The sequence below is a fragment of the Ursus maritimus genome, unplaced genomic scaffold, assembly GCF_017311325.1.
Source record: "Ursus maritimus isolate PB19 unplaced genomic scaffold, ASM1731132v1 scaffold_30, whole genome shotgun sequence".
Taxonomy (NCBI): domain Eukaryota; kingdom Metazoa; phylum Chordata; class Mammalia; order Carnivora; family Ursidae; genus Ursus; species Ursus maritimus.
The window spans coordinates 4,368,992-4,384,959 of NW_024425564.1; the positions used below are offsets into that span (position 1 = coordinate 4,368,992).

At 58.4% G+C, this 15,968-nt stretch overlaps 1 protein-coding gene across 1 annotated transcript in view; it reads left to right on the forward strand.

Moving 5' to 3' along the window:
* GRM4 (glutamate metabotropic receptor 4) overlaps positions 1 to 15,968 on the forward strand; it is a 106,231-nt gene that overhangs the window by 54,182 nt on the left and 36,081 nt on the right. Inside the window, exon 3 of the mRNA XM_040644746.1 lies at positions 14,223 to 14,358. Coding sequence (XP_040500680.1) covers positions 14,223 to 14,358 — 136 coding nt within the window. The remainder of the gene's footprint in view (positions 1 to 14,222; positions 14,359 to 15,968) is intronic.

The following is a 15,968-nucleotide window of genomic DNA, read 5'->3' on the forward strand; positions in this document are numbered from 1 at the left end:
GAGCCAGAAGGAAAGCTAATGACCATTTTACAGACATCTTGGGACCCAAGGGAGGCCTGGGATTGGGGGAGGAAGCAGGACAAAGTGACAAGCAAGAGGAGAGGGGAGGGAGGAGAATGAAGATGGAGAGGGACTCAGTTTGGGCTGCCGAAGGGGGAAGGGGAGAGGGAAGCATGAGCCGCATTTACCATCTCCCAGAGCCTTCCTTGCCTGCCTCATTTTACAGATAGGGAAATGGGCTCAGAGAGAGGAGGCAAGTTGCCAGTCACCCCGGAAGATGGGAGAAAGATGGAAAGGTGGTGGAGAGGGGGAAGATAAACTGGAGAAAGGGAAGGTGAAGGCAGCCAGGATGAAGCTCTGGGTTTTAGGCCTTGGTTTCTTTATCTGTAAAATGGTCACCTAAGCCATGGGCTGATTGTGAGGAATTAATGAAAGAATATCTGAGCACTGCATAAACATGAGGGGCTGTGGAATAATGGGGGAGTGTACATGCATGTGTGTGTGTGGGAAAGAGAGAGGAGACAGAGGATGGGGTGGGGGAGGACAGGAAGAGGAAAACAGGGGGACAGGAGCTGGAGATGGAACCAAGAGACTTTCTGGACACTAGACCAACTCTTGATTAATTAATTAGTTCATTCCTCAGCATTTGTTGTCTACTTCATAAATAGCTAACAGCTCCATGAGGGCAGGATTCTTGGTTGTCCTATTAATAGCTGTACCCACAGTGTCTAGGACAGTCCCTGGTACTCAGTGGGGGGGTTGGTAAATGGTTGCTGAATCAGTGAATGCTCTGAGCCTGGCAGCGACCATCGCCCATAATTTTCATTCACTGTGCTAAGCGCAGTCATCAAGATGTTGGGAGTCATCAAGATGTTGGGCACCCAGGGGAGAAGGAGGTGCCCAGGGGATACCCACGAAGGCTTCCTGGAGGAGTGGGCCATGCACCGAATCCTCAAGAATGGACAGGCACTGACTTGAGGGAGGAGGAGTCTGGGAAGGGGAAGTGGGCACAGAGACAGAGAGGGGTCTGAGCAAAGGCAGGAAGGGAGGGACATCTTGGTGTGTGTCAGAAACTACAGGTGCTGTTGGAGGTGGGGAGAGATGCGTGGTGAGGCGCAGGGCCTCAGGCAGGACTGGGCTGAGGAGTTTGGACTTTGCCTTGAGGAGGGTGAGAGCCACTGAGGCAGGGGAGTAGTGGGATGGGACTGGAGTTTGGGTGGAGAGCTAGGGGGCCAGGGTGGGCAGGCTGAGGTTTGTGTGTAGGTGTGGGGCTCTGGTCTGGTAAGATGGTGTGGACAGGAGTGGGGATGCACAGTGGGTTCTGGCTGAGGGGTCAGCTGGCTGCTTCTAGGTGAGGAGCACCGAGCCAGCCTGGAGAGGGGCCAGAGCAGCATGTGGGTGTGGACTGCCTTAGGCCGATCACGGACCCTCTCTGACCCTGATTTCAATCAAAAAGGAGCATCTGGTGTGTGGGCTGAGGGTCAGCTGAGCACCCCTTCCCCAGCTCCTCTGCTCCTGGATGCCCTCCTGAGACCTACTCAAGGCTGTTCCGAGGATCTAGGCCTGGAGCCCCTGTCCAGGTCCCGGTCTCTCTGCTCTGAGATGTGGCCTAACAGTGTTGGGAGAGCCTGGGAGAGTTTTTTGGGGTGAGGTGGGCATTGCAGCTCAGGGCCCACATCAGGCCTCAGCCCCAGACCTTTGTCCATCAGCCTCTACTAACCTGAGTCCTGGGCAGCCCAGCACCTCAAGAAAGCCTCTCATGGCACGCTGGGTCAGACTGGTGTCCGCTGCTGTCCTCACTGCTGTCCTTCCGCCGTCCTCTGCTGAAGCCAGTTAATGAAGCACGCGCACATTCACTGTCTGGGTCCTCCCCCCCAGGCGTGCCTCAGCAGCCCCATTTTCTGACTGAGGAAGCTGAGGCCCGGTGGGGTGAAGGGATTGCTGGGGTAGATCAATGCCAGGGCTGGACCCAGGCCCCCCGGTTCGCTGCATGTCCCACTGCTCTGCCACCCCTCCTGCTGGCCTGGCCTGAAGCGGAAGGGGCGAGGACTGGTGTGGGAGAGGGTCCAGGAGGACTTCATTACCCAGTGCCTGCTTGTGGCAGGTGGTGGGGGGGGGGGGTGCCGAGCCCGCCGCTGGCGGGGAGACATGCTTGGCCTGCCTGGGTAATTACATCTCAACATTTCATTTTGCTCGTCAGTTTCCACTTCCTGGGGATGTGGGCTCCTAAATATTTCATCCCGGCCTGCAGCCGCCCGTGCCTCCCTGGCCAAACCGCAGGTCCGGCAGCCGGCCCCTCGCCCTGGCCCCTCCCTGCGCAGCTGAGCCTCCATTCCTGCTGGGGGGTGGGGGAGAGCTGGTTAGAGGTCATCTTCTTCACAGCCCTGCCCCACACAGGGGTCCCTGCCATCAACCCCTTACTGGCTCCTCTTCTCAAGGGGTCTGGTGTGAAGAGGCCAGGCCAACAACACTGCTGGAAATGAGGCTCTTTTCAACCACTGTTGGTTAGCACCTATGTGTGCTTGGCACTCTGCTGGAAATGGGGGAGTTAGAAAGGAGAAAGACACAGTCTCCCCTTAAAGGGGCTTACGGACTGATGGGGGAACCGACAATAACATTACAGTAGCAAACACTGAGTGCATGTGCGCCCAGGAGTGTTCAGAGCACCGTACGTATGTTCACTTACTCTTGGAGTACAGGGAGATAAGGCCCAGAGAGGTCGGTAACTTGTCCAAGGTCACTCAGCTAAGAAGTGGCAGAGCTGGAAGGCCTCATGCTCTGAAGCAGGGCAGTTACCCAATGGGCCCAGCCCAGGCAGAGGAGGGTGGGTGCAAGTGGAGAGGGTGTGAGGAGAGCCTAAGGGGACATGATGAGGTCTGGCTGGGGCAGAGATCTGGCATGTTTCCAGGGGGCAGAGGCGGAGAAAAGGAGCCCCTACTGGGTGCTGGGCAGGTAGAGGAGTGGGAAGGGTATTTCTGGCAGAGGGACAGGCAGAGACTGAGGGTGGGAAAGTCGAAGTGGACTTGGAGAAAGAGGTCCTGCTGTGGAAGAGTGTGGAGTTTGAGGCCGAGGAGGCAGGGCTGTCCCTGCAGCTGGGGGTCTTGTTTCGTGAGGGGCTGCCCTTCAGAGGACTCTGAGCTAATACTCAGCAGTCTTGGCTCTGGCTGACCGACCCCTGGCTTGCTGTGTGAGCCTTGTGCAGACTCTTCCCCCTCTGAGCCAAATCTGAGAAGTGCGTAGGATTCCTTCAATCAAAGGATGCCAGCCCTGGCCCCTGAGAGTTGGAAAGGTGCGGCCTGGGGGGCTGGGTCAGGGCAGGGGTCTCCTGGGGGGGGTGTGCTGGGGGGGCGGGTAAGAACCAGCCTCTCACCACCACCTGCCTCCAAACCTCTTTGCTTCCTTTTCTATTTTTTTTCCCCTGCCTTTCTCACTTCAAAGGTGTTTTGCCTAAATGGGTTTGTGTTAAGATATTAGGTCGATCACTCAGCAAATTTCCCTCTGCTCAGAGCTGAGCGCCATGAATAATGCAGCTTTGAACAAGGCTGCCACTGCCCAGCAGCCTCCTGGGGAGGGGACAGCAGCGTTCAGCTCAAAGCCACTGAACCCACGGCTGCCCTGACAAGTCCCCCCAAACCTGCACCCTCCCCCTCCCCCCAAATATCCCCTGAGGGGGGCCTGCCCACTGGCGGGTGATCCCTTCAATCCTCACAACAGCCCTGTGCGTCTGGGGGTGGGGGTAATGCCATCCCGTGTTATAGATGCAGAGATGGGTGTTCAGAGAGGTTGGGCAAGGGAGCTTTTACCACAAAGCAAGTAGGTGGTTGAAGTGGGACATGGGCCCCGCTGTGCCCACACTTAGCGTCCTGTGTCACACCAGGCCAGCTGTCTGATGCCTGTGTCCCCTGCACCCCCAGAGCCGGCCCTGTTCTCCATAGGGGCAGGGCTGGGCGGGAGCCGAGGCAGAGGGAGAGGGTTTCAGCAGCCTCCGTGGAGGGGCCACGGCAGCTGCTCAGATGACAGGGGTGCTGGACCCCGCACTAACTGCCCCCCCGCCCACGGCACTCCCCAGCCAGGCCCCCCTCCGAACCAGTAGCAAAGGGGAGGTGTGAATGGTGCTGAGGTGTGGTCCGGCTGGCCCGGCAGCTTCAAGGAAGTGTGGATACACGACTCGTGTGCCGGCGTGCACAGCTTTGCGGCCATGTGACTGTGGGGGGCTGGGTATGCAGAGTGGTCGTGTGAGGCTGTGCGGTCGCCGTGGGAGCTTGTGTGGCTGTGGGACTGTGTGTCGGTGCCTGTGTGTGGCCGTGTGTCCTGGTGGCCTGCGATGGCGTGGGGCTGTGTGTGTCCTCGGGAGGGTTTGTGGCCCTGAGGTTGTGTGAGATTGTGACAGTGATTTGTGAGGGTGTGTGTTGCCATGTGTGCCTGTGTGTGTGTGTTGGGAGGCGGCGGCTGGGAGTGGTGGGCAGCGCTGAGATTATTCAGGGAGCGAAACGTGCGTGTTCTGCCCCGGACAGTCCCTGGGCCTGCACGCTTTGGCCCGGGGTTCCGCCCAGCACCCCTCTCTGGGGACAGTTCCTGGCTTAGCATGGTGCCCCTGGTCCCCAGAGCGTATATCACCATCAGGGGCGCTGGGTCCTGGCCCTGGCTGGGTGAGGAGGTCTCTGTCTTCCCGGCTCCTGCCCTCCCGCATGAGCGGCTCCTACCCTCACTGGCCTCTCCTGTTCCCCAGAGGTGTTGGCTCCCGGAGGCAGACCCAGGCCTTCATCGACTCCACCACAAGTGGCCCTCACTCCAACTCCACCGCGTGCAGCTTCTTTAAGTCCTTTCCCATTTTGCAGTTGCAAAGTCTGATGCTCAGAGAGGCTAAGTGACTTGTCCAAAGTCACCCAGCAAGGAAGCTGTGGAGCCAGCTTGCTCTGCCTCCGGCTGGAGCGGGGAGGGAGCTGAACACAGGCGCAGTCTTCACGCTTCGCACAAACCTTTGGTGGAGTGCGTTAGGGAGGCACCTCCAGGCGGGAAACCGGGGGACTGTCTTCTCCTCATTGTCCCTTGGTAGCTGGGTCTTCCTGGCTCCAGCCGAATCTCCCCCAGTGGGCCCACGACCTCCCCGGGGCTGGAGTCAGCAGGGAGGGTGAATATTGTACTTCATGTTCTTGTCTGTGGGCCCTGCCGTCTTCAGACTCCGAGCACCTGCCAGTTTGCATGGCTATCTTATACTTGTCTTCACTTCTTCTTCTTCTTGTTTTTTTTTTTTTAATAAACCCTACCCCCAACATGGGACTTGAACTCACGAACCCAAGATCAAGAGTCACGTGCTCTACCAAATAAGCCAGCCAGGCGCTCCTTCACTTCTTCTTTTGCACGTTATTTCCAAAGTCCTCATAGCAAGGAATTTGCATCTAGGTGGAGAAGTAAAATCTCCAGGCAAGGCAGGACTGGAGAGATATCCGGGTGTGCGTGATGCCCAGCACCTGCTGGGCATGGAGCTCACGAGTGCGTCCCACAAGGGCGGAGGCCGTGAGTGGATTATCTTTGTAGCCCAGAGCCTGGCATGAAGTAGGTGCCAGGTGCAAAGTGGGTGTCCAGTGCCTGTGCATACAGATGTCCCGGCACTCGGTTCGACAGGCGGTGGCTCAGGGTGGAGGTGACAGTGGGTTGCAGGGCGCAGGGAGCTCCCAGAGGAGGTAGAAGGGTTTGAGCTGGTGCAGGTGTCCACCTTGGATTCCCAGAGTCTCTGCCCTACACCGTGCTAGCAGCTCCGGCCCCTGCCATCCCCGTCACTCGGGTACTCTGTGGCTCGCTCATGCAGCAAGGATGAATCAGTGCCCGTCTCTCGAGCACGTGCGGCATGAGTGCTGGGCCCCCTGAGGCTCTGAGCGGAGATGCAGACTCTAAGGAGTTAACCGAGGCCCAGGGAGGGAAGGCTGCAGAGGGTCACTGCGGCACAGTGCCGGCAGGGGCCCTCCTGGCTGAGCTGCGGCCTCTGCAAAGGCCTGTGGAGGCAGCAGGTGTGGTCCAATGGCAGGTTCTCGTAGGGGCCTGGGTAAGGCTGGGTGCTGCAGACCTGAGGAGGAGGTGTGGACCTTGAGTCCCTGTCTCTGTCTGTCTGTCTGTCTCATACACACACACACACACACACACACACACACACACGGAACCATGGAGGGTTGTAGGCAGGGAGCTGTGTGTCAGATGGAGGCTGGAGTGGAGAGTGGATAGTGGGGAGTAGGTCCGGGAGCAGGAGCAGAGACGGACAGTGGCCGTGAACCAGGCCTGAGCTGCTTCCTCCCCTTCCCCCTCCCCCACCTCAGAGGCCTCGAGGCCCCTGTGGAGCCCCGGACCCAGCTGGAACCAGGGCTGGTGGGAGTCTGGGCCCACCCTCACTGTCTCCCGCAGCCTTCCTCGCCCTGCAACAGCATTGTCTCAGAGCCTGGGCTCTTCAAGACCTCAAAACCCCCTCCGGCCACAGCTCCGCTGCTGAAAACGAAAGTAGTACTGGATTAGTCACTGACCCCTCTGAGTAGCTCCCTTTCCTGAAAGTGGATTTGGGAAGAGGGCCTGGCTTTTGGAGTGGGAGGAAAGGAGGGCAGGTGTGTGTGTGTGTGTGTGTATGTGTGTGTGTGTGTGTCTGTTGCGGGGCGGGGGGGGGGGATATGGTCCAGGGTAACTCCCAGCCTCCCTCGTGCCTTCCCCCCACCTCCCTCTCTGCTGGGAACTTATGGGAGCCTGGGAGCCACCCTTGGGTTGTGTAACTTCCTCCACCTTTCTCTCCATGTTGCAATTTGCTGCCTTCACATTTTGCCATAATGTAGATTTTTCCACTTGATTTCCCAGAATTTGTCTTTTCATTGTTTTTCTCCTTTTTTAAATTTAAAAGGACAAAAGAAGAAAAAAAAAGAAAAAAGCAAGGAAAAGAGAGAAGGAGGAGAGGAGCCCATGTCTGTGCTGGCCTCCTGCGGCTGCTTGCCCTGCCCACTACAGCCGGCAGCCGCAGGGAAATTTCCCCTCTCTAGTCGGGAGCCCTGTCCCCGGGGTGCTGTTTGGGCCAGTTGAGCAGCCTGGATTGCAGAGTGTGATCCCGGGGCCCTGGGTGCTGGAGCAAGATCGGGAGGATGTGGAGTCCTCCTGGGGGAGCCCTGGGTGCGGTGCCCTGTCCTGGCCACTCTGCCCCGTGGGGCCCTGCGTGCTGGCCACTTAGCTCCTGCCTCAGGGCCTGGCAAGGATAGGTCTCCTGGTGAGTGAGAGAATGAGAATAGAACTGGAGAAAGATGCCCAAGCCGGGAGGGGGAGACCCCTGGGGAGGAACCAGGGAGCCCAGGTCCCTTGACTGCCCCCTTCGTGGCGGTGGGCTTGGCTGAAAGCAGGCTGTTCTGGTGGGGAGGCCTTCTCTCCCTGCCTGTCCTGGCTGCTAGGGTGGGCACTGCCCAGAAGCGGGGGTGCTGTGAAGGCAGGGGATCGGGGGGTTGCTTGGGGGGGTGGCAGGATTGTGGGGAAGGCTTAGACAGGTGGAGTGGGGAAAGCCATCTGGTGGGGGGCAGGGAGATGTGGGGAGGGACGCAGCTGGGTGCAGGTGCGGTGTGTGTACACCCGAGTCCCCTGGGGCGTTAGGGAGACCCTGCCAGTGGGAAGTCTGGCTGACTGACTCCCCCTGGGTGTCCCTTAGTGCGGCGCCCCTTCATGCCTGTGGTTTCTGCATGTCCCCATCCTCAGACAAGCTCCCCGGGTCATCCGTGCTGATGGAGGGAGCCAGGTGCACACAGTGCGGGGCCGCAGAGGACAGAAAAACCAGGTCATTTCAGCAGCGAGCTCTCACTTGAGGGTGGGATTTACAGGTCTAAAGTGTTTTCAATTCCTGGCTCTCAGGCAAGGCAGCGGCTCCCAGGGAAAAGTCAGAGCAGAGTCCAAAGCTGTCCCTGCCCTTCAGCTGCACCACCTGGCCCAAGCCTCCCTATCCTCTAGGACACAACAGGGTGGAGCGAGGGGACACAGCCCCCACCTCCCACCCTCACGTCACCCTGCTGGTCTCCTCCTCTGCCCTGCCTCCAAGAGGTTTTCTGCCAAGCTGAGTAGGTTGTCTGAGGGTAGGGGCTCTGGCCTCCTCACGGCTATGTCCTAGCATCTGGAACTTGCCAGGCCCCTAACGGGCTCAGTAGGCATTTGTTGACTCCATGAAGGGAACGCAGTAGTAGCACGTAGGCAGGGTGTGTTGGCGAATGCGTGGTGAAGCGTGGAGAAGCAGGCAGTGGGCCCGGCACCCAGGGGGCCGACCCTGCCACTGTGTGCTCCTGCCGGCCAGGTGGCCTGTCTCCTTACGCTCGTCCTCGGGCCGATCGCTCTCTTTTCTGATGGTCTTGCTTTTCCCAACTAGACCGTGAGCTCCAAGGGAGGGATCTTCCTTGTTCTCATTTCTCAGCATCTGATCGTGCCAGGAACTGAGCAGGGCACTTGTCCAATGAATGCATGCCCGAATGAATGAATGCACAAACGCACAGATGCAGCCTTGCCCTTGGGGAGCGCAGCTGGAGGCAGACACTGACACAGGTACTTCAGCTGGACCTGGAGAACACCGGGAAAGGTCATCAGACCGCAAATGCAAAGGGCTCAGAGACCACAAAATACAACAGGAAACCAGGATCAAGTTTTGCTAGTGGAGTCTCTACGTCACATACAAGTCAGGGCAGGTGCCTGGAGGGGAAGATAGGATTTCAGGAGTCAGGAGGCTGGAGGGCACCCCACTCCCCTCCCCTCTTTTTTTTTTTCTTAAAAGATTATTTATTTGACAGGGAAAAAGAGAGAGCACAAGCAGGTGGAGTAGCAGGCAGAGGGAGAGGGAGAAGCAGGCTCCATGCTGAGCAAGGAGCCCGATGTGAGGCTCGATCCCAGGACTCTGGGATCAGGACCTGAGCCAAAAGCAATCCCTTAACCAACTGAACAACCCACGTGTCTCCCCTCTCCTCTAGCACACTGTGGATGCCCCTGGGCTGGGAGTGGCTGAGGGCTCCATTTCCCGGATGGGAAAGGGAGGCTGGGTGTGTCCGGGTGCTTTCTCCGTCAGGCAGCACACATGAGGACGAGAGCACCGTCATTGTGGCTCGTGTCTGAAAGTTTTGTCTGGTTTGGGTTCTGGGCTCCATGTTTACTAAGCATTTACATTTTGCCATATTTGCTTCTGATTATTATTTAAAAAATGAAACCTGGATTGTCTAGAAGCCGACACTCTCCCTCCCCACACTGTGGAGCCCCTCTTGGTCTTGTTCTTTTGCTTCCCTCCCTGGAGGTGACCATGACTCTGAATGGGGTGGGTTCCCTTCTTGCCCCTGCGTGGTCATTCAGCATGCATTTATTGAGCACCTACTGTGTGCCGGGCACTGTTCTAGGCACTGGGGAGGTTGCAGTGAGTGTGACAGACAGAAGCTCCTGCACATACGGATGTGTGTCTGCGTAGGTGCTAAATCTTATTATATGTGGTCTTTAAGTTCTTCATAAACAGGACAGATCACATTGTGATTTGCCTTTCCGATCAACTTCCGGTTCTTAGGATTTTGTTGTGCTGGTAAGTGAGAGCTGTTTTCTTTCCATTGTACCAACGCCACAGTTTACCCGTTCTTCTGTTGTAAAATACATAGGTCATTTCCGCGTGTTTGCTGTTTCAAACTGTGCCGGAGAGCACGCCTGCGTGGGGCTCCTGGTGCCCACGTGTGCGTTTCTGGGGGAATGCAGAAGGGAGCATGCCACCACACTCACTAGATGTCACCATGTGGTCTCCCAAGTGTTCAGTGGATGCTCCCCCACTGAACTGTCCAGCTGTCTGGGAGCAGAGGCAGGGCCTTGAGGGATGGGACCCAGGACGGTCCGTTTTGACCAGTGGGAGGGGAAGGTGTGGAGAGAGGGCGGGCTCTGGGCTGCCACAGCTCGGGGTGATCTGGGCACTCGTTGCAGGGCTGGAGGGGGAAGGTGGGGCCCAGGGAGGTGAGGGGACGCCCCTGCATTCACTGCCGGTTTAGTTGGGGTGGCTCTGCTGAGGCTGTGACAGAGCAGGCAGGAAGCCACCGAGGGCTGCCCTGGATTTGAAAGCCCTGGTGCCGGACGAGAGTCTCAGCTGGAGATGGGCTCTGCCCCAGCTGCCGCGTGCCCCTGGGCAGAGTGCGGCTCCTCTCCGGCCTCTCTCTCCTTGCTCCCTGCCCAGCTTGGGCCCGGAGGTCTCTGAGGTCCCTACGCCTCCATGTGTTCAGATGTGCTTGGCAAGTGGTTGTGGCTTCGTGCCCGTGGCCCTGCGAGTGGACGCACTGACTTGGTGGACAGCAGAGCTCGTAGCTGGCAGCTGGGTGCTTGCCGGGGGGGCTGGGAGGCTGGGATGTGGAGTGAAGAGCTTGTCAAGGGGGACTTAAGGGGGAACCCCAGACTCCTGCATGCTCCCTTCCTTCTTATGATCCTGTGCCTGGAGTCTGGGAGAGGTGGAAGGTTCCAGCCTCTGAGCAGAGATAGGGAGTGGGCTTGTTCCTTGTTCCTTAGGTTTAACTCAATTCTATTTATTGTCCATGTGGACTCATGGGTTCATGTTTTATCCAAAGAGAGAGGCCACAGAGGAAAGGAGTAGGGGTGCAGAGAAGGGCCCCCTCCCTGGTAGAGAGGTTTGAAGAGGGAATCCCAGGGGAGTGTTAGTCACGGGACCCCCCCCCCCCAGTGATGGTGATGGATCTGCAACGGCAGGGATGGTGGGAAAGATGGTGGCGTGTGATTGGGGTCTTTCCAGGGGTGGGGAGGGGTTGCAGGAGGTAGGGGTCCACAGAGACCCAGTGACCCAGGCCTTTTCTTTTTCCACCTGAGAGAGGGTCTGGACACAGACCCAGATTGCAGTTGCACTTACGGGCTGTGTGACCTCCGTGAGGCCACCTAGCATGTCTGAGCCTCAGCCCTCATCTGTGAGACCGGGCTATTAGCCCTGCCCCGGTGGTGCGTGCCAGGCTTGCTCTGGCTGCTTCAGTAAATGCTGGTCCCTCTGGGGCTACTCCGGTCCTCTCTGGCTGCAGCGACGGGGCGAGGAGGGCAGTTGAAGTAGATGCCCCTCACTGCCGGGAGCTCGTGTCACGCCAGCAGAGCCTGGTGAGCCAGCCGCTTAATCCCCATTCTGGGGTCCCTGGAGCAGCCAGGCTGACATTTGGGCTGTGGTGCACAGGGACCATGTGGGTACTTGGCTTCTCCCCTTGGGCCAGTGACACCAGGGGGCACTTCCTCCAGAGCAGGCCAGGTGCCCCGATGTGCCCATGTCTACGGGCTGCAGGTGTTCCCTTGACCTTGTCCCCCAACCCCTTCCGCACATGGCCTGAGCTGTGACACGAGGGACTGGCTGCGGGGGTGGTCGCGGGAGCCAGATGGCCTGTGTTTAAACCCCTACCCTACCCCTGGCTATCTGCATGATCTTGGGAAGCCCCTTAACCTCTCTGTGCCTCAGTTTCTTCGTCTAGAAATTGGAGATGTGCTCATGACACCCCAGTTGAATGAATGCATGTAAAATTTGCAGAGTAATATTCAACAAGCATTAGATGCTTCTGAAACGTTCACTGGTATTTTCGGGCTCTGCAGAACCCCCCAGACTCCCCTCCAGTCGCCTCCCTCTCTTGCGGTTGTAAGAGTATCTGCTCAGACATACTCCCGTGTCAAGAACCTCGTGGCTGTCTCACGTTCTAGCTGACGGGGCCGTGTCATTTAATTCTTCTTTCACCAGAGGGGAAGCGTGTAAGATATGCCCACGGATCCTCCTCGGGGGCATGGCCCAGAAATACCATTTAATCTGCAAGTTTCTGCCCATTTGAGGACAATTAACTCCCCTCCCCTGCTTCCCCCCGTCTGCCCCTGGCCCCCCTCCTCCCTCCTGGAGCCAGGTGGCTCATTCTCACCCCCCTTCCAGCCGCCTCCCCTTGTCCATCTGTCTCTCCAGATGGGGGGGAAATGTCACAATTGGCCCACTTTCTAACTGGAAAGGAACCATATGGAGGGTTTAGCCGGGAGCTGAGCGTCTGCCCAGCGCCATTAGTGCAAGGCCAGCGCTGTGGGCAGCAGACTGGCTCCCCTTGACTCTCTCTGTGGGACCCGGGTCTGGAGAGACCAGTCCTGCCCAAGGACCCTCCCTCCTTCTCTCCCTTCCCCAGGAGCTCCTGGTGACCCTGGGCTTCTCTAGTGCTTGGGACTTCTTTGGTGCCTTAGGAGAGACCTGAGGAGCTTGGCCTGCCTGTAAGAGGCAGAAAGTAAGGGAGGTGGGTTCTTGTCGGGGGCAGGGGCAGAGAGCCATGGCTGTTTTGCCGGCCGTGGAGAACCAGGGGTCTACTTCCTGGGGACAGGGATGTGAGAGTGCGTGTGTGTCATGTGGCCCCAGGCCTGGCAGGTGCCTGGCACAGAACAACCCCCCTTCTAGTGGGTGTATCTTGTTTCTCCCCAGAATGCCCCCCATCTGGCTGTGTATGCCTCCTCCCTCAGACTCAGCTCAGGGTCACTGCCTTTGGGCAGCCTTCCCTGGTTGCTACCTCCCCGCCCAAGGGTAGAGGCTCTTTCTTGAGTGGGGCTGGGTGTTGGCGTTTCTCCTGGTGGGGCTGGTGGGTGGGACCCCCACAGAGACACATGGAGTCTTTACAGGAGTGTCAGGTGGCCCCAGCGTGGGCGGAGAGGCCATTTGGAGGCCCAGGGGTAGCAGCCATGAGCCCAACGGAGGTAGATGGTTCGAGGCATTGCTGAGTTCCCAAGGGATTGTTTCTGGGGTGGAGCTGGGCTGAGACCCTTGAGTAGGACCCGGAGGAGACTGACAGTCTTAGATAAAGGATCAGCTTCATTAAGAATAATCCCCCTATGCTTTTCTATCAGCTGAGCCCTGATTGCCATGCGGGGCGCTGGGGTTCTTGATCCCCGGAGGCTCCCTGCTCTGTATCGCAGTAGGGACAGGGCACTGTGTGGCTTTGGGCAAGCTGCTTCTCTCTATCTTCATCTGTCCACGGCTGTCGATAGCAGCAACCGTGGTCCTCAAGTGCTTTCATACCAGGAGATCAGGTGGGATTTCAGCGCACGGATGATACCTGTCCCCTGCCAGCACTGGAGACATGTCTAAGGCTAGGAACTGGCTGGGTGAGGTCTGAAGTTCCAGGGTTTCTGTGAGCTGCACAGCCTGGGTGTGAATCTGGCCCTCAAGGTATTGACTCTGTGTCCTGGATGCTCCCACAGGCATCGGGCTGGCCTTCTTACAGGGGAACGAGCTCAAGAGATAGTCAGGCCCTGGCCCCTGCCCCCTCCTCCAGGAGCCAGCCAGGCCGGCAGTGGGCCAGAGGCGGAGAAACAGGAGGCTCGCAAAGACCCCCTCAGCCCTTCAGAGCTCCTCTGGTCACTCCTCATGAAGCCCTCTGTTAGAATGGCTTTCCTGGGGGCTCTTGAACTGGCACCAGGGGGAGAGGCGTCAAGGCACCGTGTGGGGGCCAGGGTATAGTGTGGGAGCTGGGAAGGCAAGCCTGGGACGACCTGGAGGCACGAGCCTGGGACGGACGGGTGTGAGTCAGCCGCTGTGCACAGAGCTCTTATCAAGGGGCCTGTTTCTGAGCACATGACCTGGGGACAAGAGCCCTGGGAGGTGCGTGTGGCTGTGGGTGCATGGCATGCTGATAGCCCAGGGTGGGCAACTTGCTCTCTTCTCGGATTGACTCCTCCAAAAAAAAACCTTATGAAGTGGTTTCAGTGACAATAACCACCGTTTGCTGAGCACGCCCCGTGTGCCAGATAGTCTCGTATTTATGTGCACTTACTTGCTTCGCTGTGAACTATTCTCTTCACTTTATACATGATGTATTTAAGGCACAGAGAGGTTCAGTAACCATCCTGAGGTCACACAGCAGGAAGTAGCAGAGCTGAGATTTAAACCCAGGCCGTCTAGCTCCTAAACATGGTGCTGTATTGCCTCTTGCAAGCAGCCTGGTTTATATATGGGGCACTGAGGCACAGAGAACTGAAGTGACATGCCCAGGGTCATCCCGCTGGTGAGTGGTGGAAGCCTAAGTTGTACTGTGGCTGTTCTCTAGCCTGTGCCTGGAGATCAGGACCTGGGAGCTAGGAGTCCACCCGGGGGCCCGTGGGCAGCCCCTGGCCTCTCCCTCCTGGAGGGAGTGTGTGTGGGAGGGCGTGGGGTGAAGCGGGGAGAGACTTGCACTGCCCGGCTGCCCCAGGGCTGACTGGCGCCCTTCCCACAGGGGGCGTGTGCATTGCTCAGTCCGTGAAGATACCGCGGGAACCCAAGCCCGGGGAGTTCGACAAGATCATCCGGCGCCTCCTGGAGACCTCAAACGCCAGGGCGGTCATCATCTTTGCCAATGAGGATGACATCAGGTGAGAGCAGGCGGCAGCCGGGGGGATTTGGGAGCCGGTTGTGGGGAGAGCCACGGGTCCTGCTGGAGACCATCCGAGACAGGCCCTCTGTAGGATCCAGAGAGGTGGGGTGGGAGATCCATCAGGCTGGGGCACAGCTACTGGTAATGGGCACCCCTTCCCCCGCCTCCCCATTTCCTGCATTCGTTCTACCAGCTGGGGATGGTAACAGGTACTTCAATAGAGGAGTTAAGGCCTTGGGCTTGCAGCCAAAGCACCTAGGTTCTAATCCTGCTCTCCCTCCTCCTAGCTGTGTGACCTGAGGCAAGTTTCTCAACCTCTCTGTGCCTCTTTTTTGCTTTAAAAAAAGGGGGAGCTAAGGATGCCTGCCTGACAGTGTTATTTGAGAACTGAATGCAGGAATGTGCATAAACGGCTTAGAGCAGAGGCCTAGAGCAGAGGCCGGCAGGCAGCAGGTGGCTGGGGCACCGGACCCTGTCAGCCCCTGGCTCCTCTCTTTGGCAAAGCTTGTAGTAGTGGGAAGAGGCCTGGGCTGTGGGTCTAGTCCCAGGTTGGGTGCACACTCACGGTGGCAGTGCCGTCCCCTCCCTGGGCCTCAGTCTCTACATGTGCAGAGGAAACAGGTGGACTTTTGGGTGCCAGGACCATGCCGTACAAATGCGGTGCCAGCCCACCTCTCTGCACGTGTGCTTCTGGCAGAGTCAGAAGCTCGGGTGCACTGGAAAGCACCCATCTTAACCCACTTCCCTTCCTCCTGCCTTTTCCCCTGCTACTACGTCTCAGACTGATGTCAGGGCCAAGATGGGCCCGGCCTCCGCGATTGTCTTGTTCAAGGAGGAGAGACGCAAGCTCTGAGCTCGGGGAGCCCCAGTCTGAGGGAGAACCCCAGTCTGAGGGGGAGACACAGATTTGTCCTCAGGGAGCCCCAGTCTGAGGGCAGACACAGCCCTGCCTCAGGGAGCCCCAGTCTGAGGGGAGACATAGCTCTGCCCTCAGGGAGCCCCAGTCTGAGGGAGACACAGTCCTGCCTCAGGGAGCCCCAGGCTGAGAGAGAGACACAGTCCTGCCTCAGGGAGCTCCAGTCTGAGGGAGAGACACAGCCCTGCCTCAGGGAGCCTCAGTCTGAGGGAGAGACACAGTCCTGCCTCAGGGAGCTCCAGTCTGAGGGAGAGACACAGCCCTGCCTCAGGGAGCCTCAGTCTGAGGGAGGAGACATAGCTGTGCCCTCAGGGAGCCCCAGTCTGAGGGAGAGACACAGCCCTGTCTCAGGGAGCCCCAGTCTGAGGGGAGACACAGTCCTGCCCTCAGGGAGCCCCAGTCTGAGAGAGAGACACAGCCCTGCCTTAGGGAGCCCCAGTCTGAAGGGGGAGATAGAGCCCTGCCCTCAGGGAGCCCCAGTCTGGGGGGGGCAGAGACACAGCCCCTGCACTTGCAGAGAAGGATAGACAGTAGATGTGGTCCCCCTCAGACCTCCTCCGTCAGTTGGCTGGCCTGAGGTGTCAAGCCTGCTGTGCCCTCAGGCCTCCCCTCCCCTTGGCCAATAAAAGCTGCCTGTCTGCCCCTGCCCCCATGTGCCTCCCTCCCTGTTGTTAACCCATGTCCATCCGGGT